At 41.2% G+C, this 24,227-nt stretch overlaps 2 protein-coding genes across 7 annotated transcripts in view; one reads left to right on the top strand and one right to left on the bottom strand.

Moving 5' to 3' along the window:
- Positions 1-24,227, top strand: part of LOC126855677 (uncharacterized) — a 168,776-nt gene that overhangs the window by 18,127 nt on the left and 126,422 nt on the right. The gene's annotated exons all lie outside the window — the stretch shown is intronic.
- The window catches only part of LOC126855659 (putative transcription factor SOX-15), a 40,278-nt gene continuing 16,170 nt past the window's right edge, over positions 120-24,227 (bottom strand). For 4 of the 5 annotated variants that reach the window (XM_050603503.1, XM_050603502.1, XM_050603501.1 and 1 more), the window contains exons 2-9: positions 22,154-22,639; positions 15,897-16,083; positions 15,106-15,382; positions 4,501-4,723; positions 3,909-4,105; positions 3,508-3,722; positions 3,009-3,315; positions 120-2,619 (exon numbers count right to left, since the gene is read on the bottom strand). In XM_050603503.1, the coding sequence (XP_050459460.1) occupies positions 2,090-2,619; positions 3,009-3,315; positions 3,508-3,722; positions 3,909-4,105; positions 4,501-4,723; positions 15,106-15,382; positions 15,897-16,083; positions 22,154-22,326 (2,109 nt within the window). In that variant the 5' untranslated portion in view covers positions 22,327-22,639 and the 3' untranslated portion in view covers positions 120-2,089. The remainder of the gene's footprint in view (positions 2,620-3,008; positions 3,316-3,507; positions 3,723-3,908; positions 4,106-4,500; positions 4,724-15,105; positions 15,383-15,896; positions 16,084-22,153; positions 22,640-24,227) is intronic. The other variant, XM_050603505.1, reaches the window with a different exon arrangement.

The following is a 24,227-nucleotide window of genomic DNA, read 5'->3' as shown; positions in this document are numbered from 1 at the left end:
ATATAGATTCAGCAGAACTTTCAAGATTAATTTCAATTAATAACTTAATAATTAAATAACTTTATATGCATAATAAATAATAGAAAAGGGCGATATGTGCAATAAGAGAGAATTTCTCTATATAAATGAAAGATTATAAAATATTTATAATGATTTATTTAATATTTACTTTCTTGATGTGCCTGTAATTTAATTAATATAAATATATTATATTTGTTTGTATGTGTAATAAAAAAGATTTTATACACCCCAATTATGAGAACTTCTCAGATATCAGAAGCACAATTATGTGTATATATATGGAAAATGAAAAATATTTATTAATGTTTAATCACTCTGTATCAAACCTTTGATGTAATTTATGGTTATTACTACACTATGTATGATTTCAGCTTTACATATAATGTTGTATCTTATACACATATTTTTTATATATATTTAATAAAAAGAATTAATATACATACACATAGATGTGTTTTAATATGTAATTTTGAAATATTATCCTGTGAAATATTATTTTTAGTACATGCTTAATTAAAATGTATTTATTTGTACATTATTATTTCGCACATACAAAAAAATATTAAAGTTTTTCAAAAAGTTCACTATAAATTTATCATGTATCAAATTTCTTGATGGAAATTTTCTCGTTTTAAAGTGTGATATATGAAGAGCATATAATATTTTGTAATATACTTGTAATATAATATATGTATACACGTCATACATATGCTACATCTATCATATGTGCATTATAATAAAGTAAACAATATGTAACAATGATAAACTCGATAATAGAGAATTATATCTTTTGTAGAGGGATATTCTTGTAGAAGAATATATGCAGATAAATGTTTGTTCATAATTGGTTCTATTAAGTACGATACAATAATAATAATCTTAATTATTAATAGCAAAATAATAATATTAATAATTTAGTTTAACCCAAACTTCTTTACACATCTCTATACATATCAAAGATGTTTTGCATCATTCGTATTTTTACTAAACTTAATGTGCAATATGCACAGTAGAAATATCACTCTAATGTGAGCAAGAAAACAATTTATTTTATACAACAATACAAGAACATGTACATTTCAGTTTTATTAAAGATATCTCTATCATTATATCAAAAATAGATTTTTTGGATGATAAAAAATTTTCAGATAACTTTTAATAAAAATAAATGCTGTTATCTCGCAGAGTAAAAATATCTGAAAATACTTATTGATGCAAAACATTTTCTAATATGTAAATTTTCTAATTTAATATAAATTTTAAATATCTCTCGCTATTATCTTTGCTACTATATTACCTTTGACAATGGAGAACTACGAAAGTGACATCTACAGAAGTGTACAATCCTCTCTACTTTTATGCTACATTAAATCAGCCGTGCACCATCAGCAGCCTGTCATTACGTTTTATATGAGATCGTCTAAATTTATGTTAATATAAAAATAGATAATTATTTCAGCGATTTTTTAAATTTTTACTCAAAATCTTATTGTATAATTCAAATAAAATAAAATATTATTAACATGCGCGGTAATTAAAAAATTTGATAATATTGGTCAATATGTTCAATATATTATTGATATTACACATTTTTATAACATTTCATATCTTAGTTTTGTTTTACTATTTCGTTTATCTCAGCTCGACAGATGATAATTATATGTTATTGACTCGATGTGAATGAACTTCAATGAACTGAAATCTATAAGAGAGACCATATTTTTATACACAAAGAAATATGGAAAGATAGATAAAATTTTAAAAGATAAAAATTAAATGTTGCCCATGCTAGAATTAAATAAATCGAGTTACAAATCAATATCTTTCACTTGTAAAGATTCAGAATTAAAATATTACTTTTGAAGTTGACAAGAAGAGAACGTACCTTCTATCGCGAGATAAAAATATTTTGATATATTTTGGGTAGCACCAAGCACGATGACGTAAAATGTGTACAAGCGTCTCTTGTTTTTTCCAATCACGATCTGAAACAACTGTCCTCACGTCAACCATCAAACCCACTCGTCAGTCTATCAATCCTAAAAACGTATCCGTAAAAGAAGAAACACTAGCTACTGTAGCAAGTCTTGCGCACGTCCGCAAGTATAACACTAAAATCATCATCAGCCTTAGACACATGTTCCATATTCTGAGGCTGCTGCTGTTGCGATTGCGGTTGTTGATGCTGTTGTTGCGAAGCCGAGTGATCCGGATATTTGGACACTTCTAGACTCTGATGATATTGCTCCATAGTATGACCAATCGCGACGTTAGAGCAACGAGCGTCCTTGTTGCTCTGTTGATCGTCAACGATGCACTGAGAGTTCGATATGTCCAATTGGGACGGTGCTCCGTAATAGCGCAGATCGCTGGCGTAGTTATGATTGCTGTCCAACATACTCTGCGAAGACAAGCTCGAGTGTGCCACACTCGTCGGATGGGAATACTTGAAATACTTCTCCAACTGCTGCTGATGATCTTCCTCAGCACTCATGCCGGAATCGATGTGGCCGCCAAGAATCGCGTGCTGCTGAGCGCTGCTCGAATCCGTCTGATATTCCTGATGATGCGGCATTTGGTATCGATGCGTCACTGTACCTGCAAGAAAAATCAAACGACAATGTAATGGCATAATAGAATCGAACAAGTATGTGAGATGCATATATGTATAGACTGCTCCAAAATTTTTTTAAAAAATATTAATATTTAAATATTAATTACATTTTATATTATTTTGAGAATTGTTGTAATTCTTTCTGATATAATTCGGCAATTTTACATATTTTTGAGGAAATCCAAGTATTTTTTTGATATTTGTACGTGGTTTCTGAGAAAAATACTTTTATTTTGAAAAAATATATAATTATTGATTTTTTTCAAATTCTTTCAAATTCTTCTTTTCAATATCTTTCTTGTAAATCCGCTGTCGCATCTGCTAATGAGTACTATAAATCTGTAAATGTGAGCAAACGAGAAAAGAATGTTACCGGAACAACTTTCGGCTCCACGAATCCCTATGGACTGTTGTCGATTACTGGCGCATTGGACTGGATTATAATTGCTCTCGACAGTGGACTGCATCGAATAATTCGTCGCGCTTTTGGACGATTGCGTGCTGCTGTAATGCTGCAACGATTGATCATGCGGCGAAGCGACCGGCGGATAAAATGTGCCCGTGACGGAACCAACATTGTCAAAACCGGAGCGTAGCTTGTTGCACGATACCATCATACCGTTTGCAATGCCTACCGCGGCTATGCTCGTAGACTGTCTCTCAAAGTTCAAATAACCCACCTAATAAAATCAAGAAATATTCGAGATTATTATCCGAGAGAAAAATTCGTGTAATTTATTAAATCAAGAAATTAAATTTATTTATATATGTTATGCTCTTGTTAAAATTGCTTGTAAAATGATAAAATAATTTATAGATGGAAAATTATAGCCAGCGTAAAAATGTCAAAAATATATAAGTAAAGTACATACGGATTTTTTATACGTTAACGTATCCGTATAACCACCAGAATTCTGACACGACGAAACACTAGTATTGCTAGCGTGACCAGTATGCAATTGATTGTCGCTACTCATATAAGTGTATCGTTTCTGATCGGTTATATCTCCATGTTGCTTCGAGGTACCTTCCATTAGATCTCGTTCTGGATCCGGATTCTGAGCAGACGATAGATGGCCACCGTCACCTGGTCGATTAAATCATCTCGTCGATTATATATACGACGACTTATAAGTACTCTTGGTAATAATTTAATTATTCCACAATATCGTGTATATACATATTTAATATGTAAATTTTAATATGTATATATAATACAAGAATCTCGAATAAATTTATTTAGGCATTTTATTTTTACTTTAAAGATTCTTACCGTCAGGCTCGGGACTCGCCACCGGAGATATGTCCGGGGTGTGAATGATGGGCGTGTATGGGCTGCCATAAAGCGAATTATTTTCCGACTTGTATTCCTGGATGCTTTGCTGTTGCTGTTGATGGTATAAGGATGAGATCGGGGAATGGCCACCCCACGGGATTTGAGGTATGCCCTGGTAACTGTCCATCTTGGACCTTAAATACATTTTGATTACGCATTATACTTGTAGAACACAACGTTGCTTATTATATCATGATATTGAGACAAGGTGATTAATAAATGTCTTTATACTTTCGAAGATGAATCTACGCGCTAAAACACATAATTAAATGTTACATAAGCATAGAGATTATAATCACTTCTGAATTATGGAAATTAAAAGAATTTATTAATCACCTTGTCAACATATCCTTCGAGAAAATGAAAAATTCATATATTGCTAAATCTTGAAAATATAAACATCAATGTCGAGATCATAAGCACTGTTGTGCACGCTTCGTTTAAATTTTACCAAGATCTCTCAATTAACTCACTCGTTTTACTCGTACGTGCCTTCATTAACGGAAAGTATAAGCCAATATCGACTTACATGGAATGATGAATCGTCGAGCCGGTAGGATTGGACCTGTTGCCCGCGGTGTTGGTCGCCGAGGGAGGCGAGGACGGTGCACCGGGTGTCCGTTTCGCGTGCTTCCTACGCCGCGGTCTGTACTTGTAATTCGGATGTTCTTGCATGTGTATGACCCGAAGCCTTTCGGCCTCTTCGACGTAGGGCCTTCTATCTTGCGGCGTTAGCCCTCGCCATTTCTTTCCTGAAAAGAAAAAAAAGCCACGTTTAATGAAGAATGCGAAACGTAGAAACAAACAGAAAAACGGAAATGATTAAACGACACATGGTACATACAGTATGTTTCTTACCAATCGTGGCAGGATTCCCTCTGCGTGCCGCATAAACAGTCGAAATATAAAGGATGTAATATAATATTTTATTAAAGTACATTATATACCACTGCTTTAATGCAATATTATTTGAAAAATTAGATTTTATAAGATATTTTCATAACTATACAAATTAACAATAATGAAATTAATAAACACTTATAAGTAAATAAAAAATAATTTATTTTTTTTAATATTAAAAAAAGTAAATTTATATTTGTAATATACTTACCTCTCTTCCTCATTATTTAAAAATTTATTATCGTATTTGTAGTAATGATACGTGTGTCATAAATATTTAAAAAATCCTGTTCAATAAAAGATTAATTTTAAACATTAAAATATATTAGAGAAAAAATGATAAAAATAAGTAGTTTTTACGTATTATATCCCTTTTTCAAAGATGAATTGATCGAGCAAAAACGACCGAAGATGTTCACCGACGCGCAAAGTTACGGTATGCTTTAATATATCGATCCTCGCGGGAGAGATCCTCGCGTCCGTAAATACTCCGATAAATTACGCTGCTCGACAATAATGGGGCAAGCCCCCGGTGTATACATCTCGATATCCCGAATCTCGATAAAATCGTCGGTCGATCCCTTTAGCTAACGACGCGCTTAATTCGGCCCGCGAGAGAACAGCCCCCTATCTCTCTCTTTCTCTGTCGTCGCCTCGATATACGTGGAGCAAAACGAGCACAGAAATGGTCTCTCGTATATACACAACGTATGTACGTACGTACAGATACACACGTATCTGTATTACAGGTGGGCTTGGTCGACGGCGGCGGCGGCGGCGGCGGCGGCGGGTCTTGGTCTGACGACCAAGCCTGGAATCTGCCTCAGTTGCGTTCAATATGCCAACATGGTAAGCCGGAATATCATTAAGCGAGGCATAGGGTTAATACGAATATAAGATGTTCGTGACAAGAACAAAAAAAATTGAGCGCAAGGCGAATGTACACACACACACACACACACACACACACACACACACACACACACACACACACACACACACACACACACACACACACACACACACACACACATATATATATATATATACACATACACGCAAGATTATGTCGGTAAATATGTATATACATATATACACATATATATATATATATATATATATATATATATATATATATATATATATATATGTACAAATGTATATGTATATATGTGTCTTGTATAGGTACATAGATGCATGGGGGCGTAGATATGGGTGCGCCCGTGCCTTCAGCCAGCCACAAGGCACGAACCATTATTTCATATTTCATTTTGTATATTTCAACTCTCCGGAGGAGAGAGAAACGCTAACCCGGAGGACACCGGAAGAGGGGCGGCAAAATAAGAGAGAAATCGCACTTTGGCACGTCAGACCCGCGTCCACTCTTATTCTTTAATGTTAATAAATGTCATGAACAATTGCAAGAGCGTTCTTTTATATATATATATATATATATATATATATATATATATATATATATCTTTTCTTTTTTTCGAAACGCTATTATGAGACAAAGAAAAGTGAAGAGAGACAACGGAGGAGAAAGAGTTATTCGCAAAAGGATATCGCTTTTGTCACAGCACAATTTCTTTTTCCCGTCAAGCGGCTTCTCGTTTTTTTCCGGCGTTCCCGACAAGCCGAGTCTTTGACTTCTTTGTACGAGAAAAAAAAGGATCTAGAAGATCTCCACATGACAAAAGGGACACAAATGAGATTTTTGGCTAACAATAAGTAAACTTAATTTAATATTCCTGGGCGTGCGCGCACTCGCAGTGAGTTAGCCGACGATGATTCATCATCACACCCGCGCACGCCGCATCCCACCGTCATGTCCTCGTTAAGTATTCTAATGGTTGGCGTGTACCTCTAATTTACCGCGCTTAGGCCGAGGCCTTGCCGGACAACTTCATTAATTTCTAGCAAAAAACGAACGGCGGCGTTGGAGCGTCGTCGAGGATCGCGTTCACTTATACAAATGTCGAGCTTTTCGCTCAATCCTCGCGTGTAATCGCTTAAGATGGAAAACGCTGAAATGCTCTCTTAATTTGGCACGGATATTTTTGAATCCCTCTTTCTCTTTCTCGCGAACATTCGGACTATCAAAATGCGTTTCGCGCACGTAGATATTTCGATAAAAATCTTCGATGCTAATATAGAATTCTCATATCGCAATTTCAATCGAATTGCGCGGATCTATCTGATGAAATTGAAACGGAGAATGTAAAATTAGCATCGCGACAAATTACAAGATTCCTGCGATCGCTCGATCGTGAGCGAAATCACGCGTGTCAAAAGGTCCTAATCTCTTCCCGCACTCGTGTACGAAGGCGTAGCGGCAAGAATCTCATCGAAGGTTGTCGCGGTTTCCCAGTCATTGACATTTTCCAGAAAGCTCGTTCGTTCTACCGCCTAATTAACGATTCCGCGGTGATTTATGCACGCGGTTGTCGGTAATTCACTCGGCTGGCCGGCTTTGATTAAACTTCGCCGTTTCTTCTCTCCTTCTTTCCAGGCATCGCGGGAATTTCGTTATGGTCGCGAATGCAGACACTCGAGCGGATTGGCACGTGACATTTTCGAGCAAGATCGAGCGAGAAACTTCTCGTACGCGGCATTTAGAATATTAACGCCGAAGTTAGAACGCTCGTAATCCCTCCCGCCACGACTTTAATTACGCACGAGACCCGATAAATCTTCCTTACAATCGGATTAAAATATTCCTCGCGCGAGCTAGCCGTCGTAAAGTATAGCGTCAAGCACGCTCGTAAATCTATCGAGGCTCGTTCATGGACAGTGATCGCTCGGTTGACACGATCGGTTCGAAGAAAGCGCCGATGTTAACAGTCTTTTTCTCGCGCAAAACAGCTTTTGACGGTTTCAAATTCGTGTCGGAAATGCGCATAAATACGACGTGTTGTACCGACGATGCGTCTACGCAATGGAAAAAGACGGATAAGAGACGAAGAAGGGAAAGACGAAGAAGAGGGCCGGAGTCGAGGCCCACATCGGTGGGACCGCATCGCGCGCACCCCGCCCAACCTGGGTCGCCCACTGTCACCATTAATAATACGTCTCCGGTCCCGTGATGTATCTCATCTCCCGACGGCGTTGTGCGCGCACACACGCGTTCAACTTTTTATACACAAATACGCAGCATCGATGATGCAGCGTGGCATTTTTGTGCATAAAAAAGAAGGATCGCGAAAAATTGTCATTTCCGTAACATTTTCTCGAATTTGGCCAGATTCAAAAAAACAACAAAAAAAAAAGAGATATGAAATAGATATAAAACGACTTGTAAAAAAAGTAGGCTGCGAAATTTTTTGGAACAAAATCGGAAATTTCAAAAAAGTCACAGGAATTTTATTGCATTTACGTGACGATTCTCAAACAATGACGTTTACTTTGACAGTTACTTTCAGGACAAAGACATCAGACAGGTTCGTAGGTAAGTAGATACACACAAATGTACGCCGAGCCATTCAGACACGTCGAGTGTGCGACACCGATTCGAGCATAGCTGGCACGTGGACGAGACACGTCTCGCCTCTTCGGGGACAATCTCAACGAGAATGAAACTCCTGCGCGTCCCCTCGGCACAAAGAAAGAGTTATCTGTCAGAGGTAATCGTCATGTGCCTGCGATCTTAATGAAGTATCTCGAAACACGGAAAGAGGCGTAAAGCAACGAGCAGTTTCGAGGTACTTGACGACGTGAAGGAAAAGGAATTATAACACCCTTCGCTTTAAACCTCGTGATTTCTGCCACACGTTCTCGAGAAGGATGAAACGATTCGGGAAGAGAAAAAAAATGGACACTAAACGTCCGTCTTTCGGATTCCTCGATAAAGAATCTAGGAAAAAGCGCCGCATGTTAGTCGCGGCTTGTTCTTCGGAACGACACGTCGTTTTGCGAAGAAACCGCGTAAAGAAACATTTCCGCACTGCCAGACAGAAAGACAGTGACACGTTCCTGTCGAGAGTACGCGTTACGTGGACGGACGTAGACTGCATCATAATCGTGCCGTAAACTTCAGCCGAACTTTGCAAAAGTTGCGAGATGACTGACAATCGGCGTGAGAAATCTCGACGGATAAATCGTGCAATTTCGCGTTTATAAAATTTCATGAATATAATAATTTCCAATTTTAATAGATTTTAATTATTTTTCATCAATTCTCGCGTAAAATAAGCACAAATGTAAAAGGAAAATTTTCTCCTCTCCCCAATATGAAAATTATCTCGCGTCGACATTCGTCGTACAAATTATCATATCACTCCATCTGTCATTTTTCCTGACCGATCCGGGATATAGGCGTGGTGTGGATGATCCGGAGATCATCCGGGAAGACAAAAATCGAAGTCGTCGATAAATCGCCTACAACGCCACGTCAATGCTCGAGGGCTCTTCCTCCTCCCTCTTACCCTCCCCCTCGTCAGTCTCTCGTACCACGTGTATTTTCATAAATATAATAATTTATTTCTATCTCTTCGCAACTGAGCGAGGATACATGTTGCAATCACGATTCGTCTTCGTCGTCATCGTCATCGTCATCGTCGTCGTCGTCGTCGAGGATAGGTGGGTCGATCGTATAAGCGTCGTCGGAAGGTAAGGTAAGGTAAGGGTGCGGCCAGACTCCGCTCTCGACTCCACCTCATTACCCGGCATTCTATGCAGAGACCGCGCTTATGGCTTATTATTGCTTTAACTTAGCCAACCCGTCGGTTCCTTCGTCCTTCTTACAGACGGATACATATGTACGCGCGACCTTATATACGGATACAATGTATACAAAGCATGCGTAAGATATAGGGTGACGTGCGCAAAACATGACAATTTAATATCGTCAAAATTTTACGAGAATAATTTAATTTTAGAGAAGACTTTTTTTGGCCAAACTTGAGTTTTGAGAGAAAAATAGAGAGAGATAGGATCTGTCTCGCTTCATACTCATATCGATAGTTCAATCGTTATATACGTTATCGTTTCCCATGAAATGTCTGTGCGTGCACTCTTATTGTTAGCAGCACATACATCCGTTTATCTGTTCCTTCGACGATTCTTCCCTCGCCTGGGTTCATTTTATATGTATGTGCAATTATTGGTCCCGATCTCACGGTTCGTTATGCCGCGCATCGCCTACTAGCGGCTACGACTAAAGAAGGTTCTCTCTCCTCCGTCTGTCCGCGCGTAATGCCGGACTCGCCGAGACTTTGTCGGTACGATGGTCGGAGGGAAAGAAGCGTGCATAAAGAGGTTGCTCGCAGAGATTTAACCAGGTGCAACCACCCGGTCGGCGGTTTCGCAAATAGAAAAAAGTACCAACGATTACGCGTAACTTTAAAATAACTCGCGACTTTTACAAACGTTGCGGCGTATGCTCGATTTACGAGAATTAAATTATGTCGGATAACTTTATTAAGCGATCGATTATAAGGGCAGTGGCAATTTAATCCTTTCGCTACTAACTAAAATCTTAAAATAGCAATCATTCGAGTAAAATTCTATGATGATAATCGCTTTCACCTGTTTATTGCATAAAATAAACAGATATTTCCACTTTTTTTACTGTTACGATCGAATAATGTATCCTTGTGTGTTTTTACTATATCATATTCATTGTCAGCGTTATTATTCCAAAAATTATTCTTAAAGATATTTCATTTCATTAAAAGTATAAATTTAAAGTTGATTTTATTATGTATAATATATAGGACTCGCAGTCTTGTTTGCGTGGTTGGATGCTGCTATGTATTATGAGACTTTCGATACTGTACGATCGCTTTTCGACCGGACTCTGCCATAGCAAAAGGGTTACATACGCTAGATCGAAACAAGTTTACTAAGGCACAGTGGACCGGCGCGCGGATGGTATAAAGGAACAAATGAGTTTCGTGATCGTACGAGAGGCCGATCTTGTCTCGGATTAATCGAGCAACGCTGGCGAACAAGTTTCTCCGTACGTCGAATTCCGATAGAGCGTAGGAGAGAGAAAGAAAAGTTGGATAAAAACCAAGTCTGATTGAAGACACGGCAAGACACTGTTTCGTTATCAAACTAATTAAAAAAAATTCGGTCACAAAATTCATCGTAATCCTAGACAAAAGACGAGATATTGTGAATAATTTGACGACGATAATAATTTAATTCACAAAACTGGTACGAAAAGGGGGTAGGGACAAACAAAAAGGAAAAATATAACATGTTACAGATTATTAAACGCATCGTAAATCGTAGCGAACTGCAGGGGCTTGTTAACGTATTATATTACCCCAGAGACCGATGTTTATGATATATACAATATTTATTATGACCAGTGCATTTATGATTTTTCGCTTCGTTGAATCGATTACGTTTATTGGCAGGTGCGATTAACAAACTTAAAATGCTACTTGTGCGTAAACTCCGTATAACGTATAAAAAAAAAAGAGATTTTTTATTTCTAAAATATTTGGCGATGAATATATTATGTAACAATTTTTTTCGTCATTCATCGCGCTTTATATTATTTGACAATCTTTCCGTTTAACGGAGTATCAGCGATCGAGACCTATATATTTTCACGCTGCACTTAGCCGTTTAGCAGGATGTAGGTTGCCGTTTAAGATCGACCGACCTCTTTTCCCTACCAATACTTTTACGAAAACGCAATTTACAGAGTGGGCAGAGCCGATTCCAGTCTCAGAAGTTCATCCACCGTGCAGCAGTGCTGAGGTGCTGCTATTGTTCGAGAACCGCCCGATGGAGGAGAGAAGCAGCGGAACGGGGAAGAGGAGGAGAGCGGGTTAGGAGCGGGAGGATGGTATCGGGAAGGTGATATGTATGTATATAGTACCGCGGAGAAAAGTGGGCCTTTCCCTCAGAGTTCAAACGTATAGTCTCTTACGCACTTCTCTATCGCGCGCAAACGCGTATTAATTTCAATCGGCTGCCAATCTTTTTTCCCAATCTCCTATCCCGCCTCACGGCTATCGCGAAAGGTCACCGTAACTTGCTACGGCTTATTACGCGTTTCTTATCCTCCTTTTGTCATTAAATCTTTTAAGAAATCGATATAATTTTGACAAGTTCTCGATCGAGATGCTCTTTCACGGGAATTTCTCAAAATGCGTAATTATGGAATTATTTAACCTTCGAGAGATCGGAAGATCGCTATCGAAAACGCTCGGTAAAGATAAATAGCGCGTGAGGTGGCTAGTACCTACACGACCAATAACTTTCAATCGGCGCACCGTCCCTTAAATCGACCAACGGAGGTCGGACATTGTTATCGGCCCTTCCGCACCGAGCACCATTATAGTGAGATACCGTACACGCCGAGATCCGTCGTTTAAGGGCCGCGAATCGGCCCTCGCGTTCGGAAGGCAGTTTGGTACTTTACAAGAGAAAGAACGTATCCTTCTTTCGCGGAGAAGAGTATACAGGGTGTCCCATTATCGTCTTCCAATTATAACTTTTTCGAACACAAGATAGAATCAATTTGTTTTGTCGATAAAAAATTTGGTTTATGTATGTATATATTGGCACGAGTTTCTAATTTATGAATATCTCTAAATAATTTTTTTTTTTTTAATAAATTGACTTTTTGTTAAGAGAAAAAACGCGATAAAAAATTAAGTAAGAAATCAGATACGATTATTCGACTAGCGCCATTAAATTTCAATGCCGATTAGCACCTCGTAATGAATTCGATGCCTCAACTTTTCTTATGCATTTTTCTTCGACATCCACGATCAAAGGGACATCCCGTATATACCGTGTCTTTCATAGGAGAGTAAGGGAGGTAATCAGAGGCACTAAACAACGATACCGCGTTGGCAGTTAGAGTCCTGTATCTCCGCTGTCGCCAGTGGTACAACACACGCACACGCCCCGGTATTATTTGCGGGCTGCCACATATGTCGTAGGTGGTCCCCCTACTCTCCCTCTGTTCCTGTGACACGACGCAGTGGCGTCGCGTCGTCGTACCGTATAAAGGACGATGAGGATGAGCGGCGGTGTGGTTTTCTCCTTCCGCCAGACCCGATCCTCCGCGATACGACCGTGCGAATCGCCGACGTCGTCGCCGCTCCGCTAATTAACAACGAAATTAACGACCGTCGGAACGGCGGGAGTGAGAAGGACGCGTGATACGAGAGCCGCCGATGACGAGAAATGATAATCGAACGATAAGCGACAATAGTCGGACCCCAATATTCGATTGAGCGCGGAATTAATTTCCAGATGTTGACAGATCTCGAAGACGGGTTAACGGTTGGGAAGAACGATTAATAAAGATGCACGGGCACGCGTGTCACCGGATATAAGGTGCCCACACGGCCCCCATCGGTGTTATACGCCCGCTCCACACCGACAAACAAACGGCAACACAATCGGCGTGTATGTGTGCGTGTGCCGATGCCACGCTCGCTTGCACGCGCGCGCACGATGCAGCACGCGCGGATGGACGGACTAACGGACATACGAACGGATGGATCGACACATAGCACGCGCATGAATATGTAGGATGTCTGGAAAGAAAGAGGAGAAAAAAAAAGGAGACGCGAGGGAGAAGAGAGTGGGGACGGCAAAAACAACTCGGCGCGCATAGCAATCGGAGCCGCGTCATGCCAATAACATCGCGCCTAATGTTCGATCGATAAACCCGACGACGAGTTTTCCTAACTCCGCATCGATAACCGGCGCCAGGGAGTGGGAAAGGAAGGAGGGAGGGAGGGAGGAGAGGGATTGGTGATTTACAGGTTTGGTTCGACGAACAAATCAAGAAAGACCGAGAAAGAGAGCGATGAGCATAAGATGAGAGGGGAAAAAGACGCTTTATAAGAGGGACAGAGAGGGGCGGGAGAACACGCGTACACACGCGGGAATATAAACATACACGGCACGACCGAGCGTTGAAATGAGTACGGGTAGGATAGGTAGGTAGGTGGTTACACACGAGAAGAGAAGTTTACAATTTTCTGCACGACGGCCGCTCGATCGTTCAAATGCCAATAATGTTGCGGATGCCAATTGTCGATAATTCAAGGTGTACCTGCCCACGATAGCGCGTACGCGCGCGCGAGCTCCGGTCGGCGCTGACAGATCGTTAGGATGGTACCGGATGATGGGTTCTCAGTCTTAACGTTAGGGAGACACGAGACATGCGAGAATAAGAGAGGAAGAAAGAGGGAGGAAAAAACAAAGAGGGACAACCGCAAAACCACCGTCTGCCGCTGAAAGCGTTTCGGTTTACGCGAAATCGACGATTCGCGTATATCGCGCGACGAATGTGCACTAACACGATAGCAAGACTATCGTTTTATCCTCGGAATGTCTGTACTATGCGCTGCTTTAAAGAGAGAGAAAGAGAGAGAGAGAGAGAGAGAATTGTTACTTGGGAATCGCTAAGCGATAATGCAGCGATCGGAATGAGATTTGACAAGAGAACTCGAATATACGGCGTGGTGCGATAAGAGAACGATTTCCCTATCTCGATCGCGCAGGTGGCTGCTGGTGATACGAACGAGATGCCGCGAGTTATATTCGCGGAGGCTAGAATATATCGGCTACAGATATTTGCGACAGAATAAACATCGGTGTTAACGAGTCGAGTTGGCATAACGTAACGCTTTTTTTTCCCTAGTCCGTAATCGCCCCGAGAGCGAGGTCTCTCACCTCTTTCTTTCTTCTCTTCCCGTTAACATCCCCCGCCGCTCCATGTGTGTAATTAGATTAATTCTATTCGCTCGACGTTGCAATTAATTTAATGATGACGCGAGAGCAAGATTTTTCCTGCTTTCTTATTCCCAGAGTCAGTTTCCCGGCGGAAAAATCTTTTCCCGCGAGAAACCGCCATTGTTTCACCACGTATATGTATTTTTAAAAGGCGAGACTCTTTCTAATCTTGCACGCTTCATCTTTCTCGAAAAATTTTTCCATAGCGTATCTACAATCCCGATATGTTTTAATTGTATTTTTTAACGATACACAATATTTATTTAATTAAATATCCTCCGTTTTACATGAAATTGAATATTCAAAAATATTCTTGTAAAAGCAGTGGATTTCTAGTTTAAATCAAATCGTGAGAATTTATTCCTCGTTAAGAGAAAAAAAAAAAAAATTTCTTCTCTAACAACTTATTAATTAATATAATATCAGATCAAAGTTGAAAAACCTCTAAAGACAATTAATATATGTATAAATAAGTATGTCGCGAGAAAGAAAATATATTTTTCATTTGCGCACTTACCGAGCATCTTGCTGAGATCGGCGTTGTGGAGATCCGGATTCTCGTCGGCCAACTTCTTGCGCTCGACCTTTGCCCAGACCATGAACGCGTTCATCGGGCGACGTATCCGTTGCTCCTTGAGGCTCCTCTGGGCAGTGGAGCCGCCGCCGGGATGGCACATCTTTACTCCCGCGGGGATCGGCGAGATGCCCTGCTGGTATTCCAACGACGGACCGGAAGTCAGCCAGGGCATGTCCTCCAGCCGCTGCTGCGCCGGACCGCTCAGCATGCTCGGTATCTGGTTTCACGGAAACAATGCCACGTACATATTTCGTGAAACGTATTTCCCGCGGTCTACATTGTAAACTCGGCGGTTGTGTTTTTAAGGGAGGTAGCACGCTGACTAAGGATACGTCGCAATCAAAGTACAAAGATACCAAGGGATTTTACCGTAGCAACTACTTTAAGGATGCGAACAATAGATATTTATTTAGTTATACTAGCCGATAACGCGTGTCATTGAAATACGAGCGACCGGATTAACGACAGGACAAAATGTGAGATTAATGAGTCTCGCGATTTTACTATCGTACCTCCGCCATTGTTCCGCGCGACGGAGATTTTTGATTTTATTCTCACGCATTTGTCCGCGAATAGGATCGTAACGCGAACGAATCGTCGTGAATAACGTAGGAACGTAGGTGTATTTACAACGCACATGAAAATGTATACATAATACGATGGTATGCGCGAATGACGGAGAACGAGATCCTGCCCAAGCGGTATTCAAAAAGATTGGCGAAAACATATACCGAGATGATTTGGGTATCGATGGGCATCGAGCTGTCATTGCCATCGATGCCGGAGTCGATGTCGTAGGCCCTCGACGTAGGAGTCGCGTAAAGCGAGGAATGGAGTGCCAAGAGTCCGGGGGAACCGCCGTAACCGCTCACCGGCGGCGGTGGTGTCATCTCACCCCTGTCATAATTATCCAGCATCCTGCGACAAAAAGATTAACGACGTTTGACGACGTACATTAAGTGGTTATCGAACGGTAGTAAAAAGCGCGGTGAAATAATGTAGCGCGAGTTCTCCGGAGGAGAACTGAACGGCGATAAGCGAATGCTTCGATCGATTCGAACGGCATTCGATTTCTTATCGAGACCCGATAGCCACAGCACGATGATCGCGAACAACGCGAGAGATCGATTTCGTATCGCTGATTGCGCGATAGTAATTGACTTTGGCTGCTTTCTCTCTCGATCTCGACGAAGAAGCGAGACGCTGAAACGAGCGGAGTGAAATCCCGTGGGTCGCTCTCGTGCCCGAGCGGCCGATTGATCTGTCAACCGTTCCGTTAGGAAAAAGAGTTGATCGACATGAATGAACCATTCAAGGCCACTTAATGGAATTCCCACGATTGTCCTTAAGGCATTATGCGACCGTGCGCAAGTATAATGGTACGAACAGCTGTCTGTCGCGCGCGCGCGCGCGCACATACACGGACGTCTATTTGGTCCTAGGCAAGCCGTGACGACATATGTAACGACGCACACACATGCGCACAATATTCCACCGAATGTATGTATATGCGTGTTCGCGCGCGAGTGTTCCATATAATAGCCATTGTTTCATTCGGTTCGGCGAGATGCTGCGACTCACGGGGACAAAAAAAAAAAAAACGTTCCGGCGGCATTTTCATTCAATAAACCTCGCGACAGCAACTATAACGTGCGCGCGTTTTTGCCACCCCTTGTACTTGCGTAGCGAGAAATTAGCTCGCCTTCCGTCGTGTCGGTCGCGCTGATAAAACCGCGCGCTCTTGTTTCGACATATCGATATATGAAGCCCGATACGAATCACACGACTTACCAAGGCGAGAACGCGGTTTTATCGCGATTAAATACAGTAAGATTGTAGAATATTCGATTCTTAAAAAAGTATTTAAAAAAGTTCGCAAATCTAAGAAATAAAAACAATAAGTTATAAATTGTAAGACATAAAACTATTTGTATTGCAAAAAGTATAATAATGTAATAATAATAATATAGTAATAATAATGTAAGTAAACAAAATATGTGCTCTTGAAACGCGATGCTTCGTAAAGGTACTCTTCATCGTCGATAAAAAGCTCGTGGAACATCTCGAGGCGATACCAGATACGATACAAAATTAAAAGCCGTTAAACCCGCGGCCAAGATTCCCCGGGTTTCGCCCGCGTCGGCGCAGCTGCACCACCCACGCGTACGATAGATACGCCACTGCCTTCAGCATTGTTTCTTTAATGATTCATGTGGGGTGATTGCACCGCGAGTTGAAGGAAGCACACACGGGTCTCCAACCGCGAATGCAATGAGCACGCGTCGTTTCGAAAATATTAATTCGCCAGAAGTCATTGTCGGGCACTGATGCATCGCGTTGCAAGCGTACAACGTTCGCAAACAATTTTTTGCGATGACAAGTTTTGCGCCGTACGATTTAGCTTCACAATAATTACGCGTCATCTAAGACAACCATTTCGATTATCTATCGAAAGTTTATCCGGAAAGAGAAAGAGAGATAGAGAGAGAGAGAGAGAGAGAGAGAGAGAGAGAGAGATACGCTTTCGAAAAATCTCAGTCTAAAAGTTGATAAAAAATTATTCCGCGATGGTGACGAGACGCTCCGCAAAGCGTGTCAAGGAAAAGCGACAGTTATCCTTCCACACACCGACGCGCCTGCCACGTTACAAATAGCTCGGAGAGCTGCCGAGCCACGACCTACCGGAGCAGATACGCTATTCCGGCGCACGTAAGAGTCGGCCGAGCGAGGAGACAAAGAACAACAACGGCGGGCGATCCTCTAAATCGGCACGTCGAGCCTCATGAATCTCCGACGTCGCGGAGCTTCTCCTTCGAGAGGGAAGGAAAATCGCCGGCGCGTCCTGCACGGTTCGGCACACACAGGCCGGCAACCGGAGCAGGCACTCGCACGAGTCGTTCTCTTCGTCAACGACACACTTGTTCCCCCCTTGGATAAATTATTCCTTCCCTTCCCTCCCCGCTCCCCCTCCTGGGCCAGACCCGAGGGACAGGAGGGAGGACGGAGGAGGGACATCGAACTGTCGAAGAGAAGTATGGAGAAAGCTTTCGAAACTCGCGACTCTGACGTAGTGGCGGCATTTTATTCAAATAATCGCGCTGATCGAACACACCCTTGCATCGCTCGACGAGGCGACGCATGACGATACGATGCGAGACAAGACGCGATATATTCGTTCATAAAAGTGACGAAACGCACGCACGCGTGTGTATACGTGTGTACAGGATATATACCATTACGTACGCAATCGTCGCTTATACATGTGGGTGGAGAATCGATCTGTATTCGCGTCGATACGCGAAATGCGCGTGTGGAGCCAATCGCGCCAATCATAAATAAATCGCGCGACGACGGGAGAGATGTGCCGTTATGACTGCTTGTTTATTAACGCATCGCGCTGCATTAACAATATTATCAACGACGATGATATTACGGATTTCGAATTCGAATCAATATGCAAATCTCGATCCCTATCCATATATATGGATATAATCCTTACTCGATAAGAGACAACGAAATTCCTCGCCGCGCGAGCGAACAAAGATGCGAAGACTATAATTTTATAAGCCCCTGATTAAACTTTTAAATCGAATGCCCAATGCTGATTCGGTTGGTAAGCGGAAGTGACGACCTCAGCCGCTCACCTCTGCACTACTAACGCTCCGACGCGTTTCAGATTTGAGAACGAAGGAAAGCGCATCCCCGAAACCTTTACGGGTACTTGTTTAAGGCTGCGGAACGGACGCCGCAAAGTCGGTCCGTCCGTCCATTCATTCGTTCGTCTCGTCGTGTGTATCCCGTCTCTCGTATACCTTCTCTGACCTCAGAGCCAACGGCGGAGAGCCATTACGTACGACTTCCTGCGACCGAGTAAGGAAGAATCGAAGATTTCTACACAGCACCTCGGCAAGAGGTGTCCGCGCGCGATACGACCGGAGATACCGTCGACCGACGAAAATTCCCAGGCTAGCTTCGAGAGGATATAGCGGCCGCTTAATCCCCGGAATACGGTTGCGTTAATTGCGGAACTGTGTGTCGAGACAGAGCCGACAGAGGCGACATAACGGTCCGTAAAATTTCTACGCGAATATTTAAAGCGACGATGGAATTTTTTTCAAACGTACACGCCCGTGGAAAAATATATCGAAATTATTATTCTATTTATACGATAACCTCGACTTTGTACGTTGTTTTTCTTTTTTCTTTTTTTTTGCAACGAAGCGTGGATCAGAAATAGTGTCTGATATTTGCCGCATCATTTGCCGAGACATTAAATTATCTTAATTCATTTATCCACGCCGCCATTGTTTTCAACGATGCAAATTTACGTAGCTGCAAATGAGTTTCGATCCGTCTATAAGCTATGGCTATTACTATTTAATGCACTACAGATTTACGGTCGTCCTAAAATAGTGACGTATAGCGTACCAACATATCCGTGAATCGAAAACTGATCATCGTTCGATGTGGCATCGTTTGAGGCAAGTTTGCCATCAAACTTACATTGCAGCAATCTATGTTTACGATGCAAATGTAAGTTTATTATGTCGTAATATTCTTCTTCGTTACAAAAATAGTAATTATAGGATTAAAAAAAAAAAAGAATACGCATACAGAACCTGCTATTTTTTCATATATATATAATATAGAATCGAAAGAAAATCTTTGCTCGAATAATATACAGATGAAGAATCAGTCGTGATATTCACACGCAATATCTCGCAAAAGACGATAAATGAGTCGAGCGCCTATATTTAGTGCATCCAAATAACTATACTGATTGTTAATCCGTAATTAACTGCCAGTCATTGCTTAATCGTCAAGTCACCGATCTGACTCACCGTAATCGTAGAAATAACAAGGTCGTCGGCGACACGCTAGGGGTCAAGCGCGACATCGTCGCTCCATAACAAGTACTTATTCGATTTCGCATTCAGACGCGGCGAGGCAAAAAGCTGAAAAATCCCGCTCCGAATCAATCAAGCCGACCGAGTCATAAAAACGCCGACGGATTTTCGAGAAGAGGACTATTTCCAGCTATCGAGTATACCGAGAAAAACCGAGACCTGCCTGGATGGTGTAGCGTGTCGTTCACGGAATTATTGACGTTCCGCCGATATAATCGATGTTTGCAAATTGAGCCTCGACTCCGACTCCGAGTAGGCTAGCGCGATAACCGCATCGAGATATTAATTCTTATCACGCGGGAGAACAAAAGTTAAGCTCGCGTGACATAATTTGCCTTTGCGCGAAACGTCAAATTAAAATGCCGTGGCACGTAGCGTAAGAATACTTGAAACAAGTGTGACTGATATTTTAAATTGACGACTAATATTGTTATCTCCAGTCAAACGAAAGGAAATACCCACCGATGCGGTGAGAATTAAACGTTTCCGAGATATCGCCAGCGGATGAAAATAACCGATGCCGGAACGAACGAAAAAGTTTCCAATCGCGTTCGCTCTCGTATTCGATTGGACATTTTTATTCAGCCTCGTAAATACGAGAATCGATCAATAAGCGATACGTATATGTATCGGCGTTGTTAAAGAATTGCGCACCGAGGTGTTAAAGTGGATTCGCGACCAATCTTCGAGCGATTTGCGTCATCGTAAATTCACAGACTGACCAAAGATAAGATATGTTTAAACTTTTTTTTTCAATTAAAAGAATTAACTCGATTTGCATTTATAAAAATTTCGACAAAAAATTAGAATTTAAAAGTAATTTACGAGTGAAAACTTTGCAACTATTTTGCTGAAATTTCGAATAAAATCCTCCGGAATATATCTAATGATACGCGATCCGTGCGATGGCTGTAAGCAACAAATGGGAACCGGACAGAACCAATAAAGCCGATTTTCGTCGTCAAGAAACATCGGTCGAAAAAAATTGAATCGATCTATCTTTTTACGCGAAATTTTTAGCTGCGCGCAAACACATATGTGTATAATAAACTTAAATTAAAGATCTGTATTATATGTATATAAAATATTTTTATGCGCGAGCTTAAAAAATAATAAATGTTGAAATTCTCGCGGCATCTCGCAAATATGTGCCGTAAGAAGACAAGCAAATAAGACTGCGGGCAAACGAGATAAGAAATAGCTGAAATTATACGATACGTTAGAAACGCATGCCGGCAGTGCGCATGCTATTTTCTCAACCTCCTCCTTAACAGTCTCAAAGGGTCGGGAGAGAAAGAGAGAGAGAAAGAGGGAAAGGCACTTTTATTCTCTTTGCCTTCGTACGACATAATGATAGTGAAACATTGAATCTCGAGCGTAAACTGCAATTTAATGGATTTTCAACACACCAACATCTCGAGGATGCGATCGCGGGGGAGGAGAGAAGAGGGAGGGGGAGAAGAAGTAAAGAAAATTTAAAAAGGAGGGAAACGAGAGGACGCGCGCGATCCCGAGAGAGACGAGGGGGTTGAGAGAAACGCCATCCATCGTCTCGCGTGTATGTATATATATATATATATATATATATATATATATGTATGTGTATCGTCTCGAGAAACTCGCGCGGATCGGCGATAGCGCGATTGGCGATTATGTTAACCAAACACGCGCGGTATACGCCCCTGCAATTTGCCCGGGGATCATCTTCCCCTAATCGCCGCGCTAATAACAGGATTACTGGGGGCCTGACCGCGCAGTCGTATACTTATCCCTAATTCGCCGTATCGTTATTAATATATACGCGATACAATTGAGAGAACGGGGCTCCGAACGGTCCGGCGATAAGCCCGCGATACGCGGGGCCCGGCCACGCGCGCCGAAATGCGAGCTCGTCTCTTCGTTAAAGAGTCTCTCTATTTGCGACAAAAGTTTACGAGACCGCCAAAGTATATTTATTACGAATTTACGAAAGCTCGAAATTTCTACTCGTGAGACTCGCGTCGCATCGAATTGATCGCACGCCGACGTTCATGAAATAAATATGAGATTAAAAAAAAAGAAAAGACGGGATTTTGACTTACGTGTAGTGGGAATAAGACGGGCTGGCTTGATCGATGTGCGTGGCGGTTGACAAGCCTTGCACGATGGCAGCCGAGGGATCCCTAGCTGGCGAGGAATTCTGCACCGCCGCTGCCGGTATAGCGTGATGGTAACGCTGGCACATTTCGGCCAAGTTCCACCCATGGGCATCCATATATTAGCACTGCTTCGCTTTTCTTTGGCGTACCATCCATTTCACACGCATTTGATGCACTTCTCTTTCTCCCTCTCTTGGTCCTTCCGTTTTCTTCTTCCTCTTTTTTTTCACTCTCTCTCTCTCTCTCTCTCTCTCTCTCTCTCTCTCTTTCTGTCCTTGTAATTCACTCGCACTCTCGTAGCTACGTATAAGGAAACGCGACACTCACAACAATGACATCGTCCTGTCGGCGCGAGTATATACGTCCGAGCCCGGCGCGAAATCGTCCGTTTAGCTCGCAGGGCGATCCTCCAACTCGCACGCGCGTCGCCTGTTAATCATGGAAAATAAATTCATTTACTTGAGTATTAATGACGTGTACGTATTTAGACGGATGATCGATAGGCGGTTATTAAAAAGAGAGACGACTCACCGCGAGACTTGCATGTCGATGACCGTTTTGAATTTAAATTCGAGTTATTTTCGCCGTCGGGTGAACGAAACGAGACGACGCGACGCGACGCGCAATTTCGTCCGATAATAATAAAAGAATAAATAATTATTACGGCGATTATAAACAATGGCTGGGGATTAATTTTCATATCGCGCGATATAAGAGCGTAATTTACTTCAAAATACATTTATGCCGGTGAATCTTAATTCCCCGTTTCCGCTTGCTCGATTGCATATCAAAGTTTAGATTCGTGTCGTTCGTGCAGAATTATGGAATGTTTTCGCAGACGCAGTTTCTTCAATGGCTCTCAAATCGCGCGCTCGAATACCTCTAACGGTTTTAAGTAATTAATAAGTCCCACGTTATATAATCTCCCTCCTCCCCTCCCCCCCCCCTCTCCTTCTCGATTTAAATGCAGCTTAAAGTCGCGGTTTTAATGAAAGTGTCCATTTAATTTCTCAAACCGTAAACAGGTTAAAGAGGGGAGGCTCACGTAATCGAAGGGCTGGAAAAGTCGCGTCGGATAACGATCGGCATCTGGATATCGATCGACTTCTATTCGTGCTTCGACGATTCAACGTTAATAGCCGTCGTGTAAAGATACCTACGAAAATAACTATAATCACTGGAGCACGCGAGTTTCCATCGCAGAAAAATAATATCGTCGAATCGCATTTTTTTCTCGCCCGTGATTGAGAAAATTATGATGGCAAGAATTTAAACGTGGGTCGAACGGCTATGTCGTATTTGTTAGGAATTATCCAAGATATTTAAAATCGTTAAAAAACATTGCACTTGCAATTAAGATACGAAAATTTAATAAAAATTTTAATTAGGATAAGAGAGAGATATTAGTTAAACAACTATACAACAACTATGATTTGAAAGAAACTTTTCTATTATGTCGGCTAATAATATTTACAACTTCAAAAATTCCTATTATTCTCGTTAAAATTAAGAAAGAAAAATGATAAAATTAATGTTTTACATTAGCAGAATATATCGTAGCAAAGACAGTTTTTTAAACACGCAATGTTTAGCAAATACATATGTATATTCTTGAAAGAATTTACGATGAAACTAGTAACCATCTGAAATAAATAATTCTTCGAATTGAATTTATAACGTGAGAAACAACATAATATCTATTGTCTAATTTAAATAAATAATATAATTATAAATTCGGTTTGAGTTAATAAATTCGATGTTTGCAACGTAAACAAGAGATGATAGAAATAAATGTACATATAGTGCATATCTATCTGACAAAAACAATTTACTCATAGAAATTATATGTGTATTAAAATACTATATATATTAAATAAAACAATGTGTACGTCTATTTTTATTATGTTTGTTTACATTGTTAATGCCGAATTTATTAACTCGAGTTAAATTTTTAATTTATTTAATAATACACAGGGTGGGCCCAAACATGCCGGCCAGACTTTGAAATTTTCAAGAA

The sequence above is a fragment of the Cataglyphis hispanica genome, chromosome 16, assembly GCF_021464435.1.
Source record: "Cataglyphis hispanica isolate Lineage 1 chromosome 16, ULB_Chis1_1.0, whole genome shotgun sequence".
In the NCBI taxonomy this organism is placed as follows: domain Eukaryota; kingdom Metazoa; phylum Arthropoda; class Insecta; order Hymenoptera; family Formicidae; genus Cataglyphis; species Cataglyphis hispanica.
This window is presented reverse-complemented; position numbering and strand designations above follow the sequence as displayed.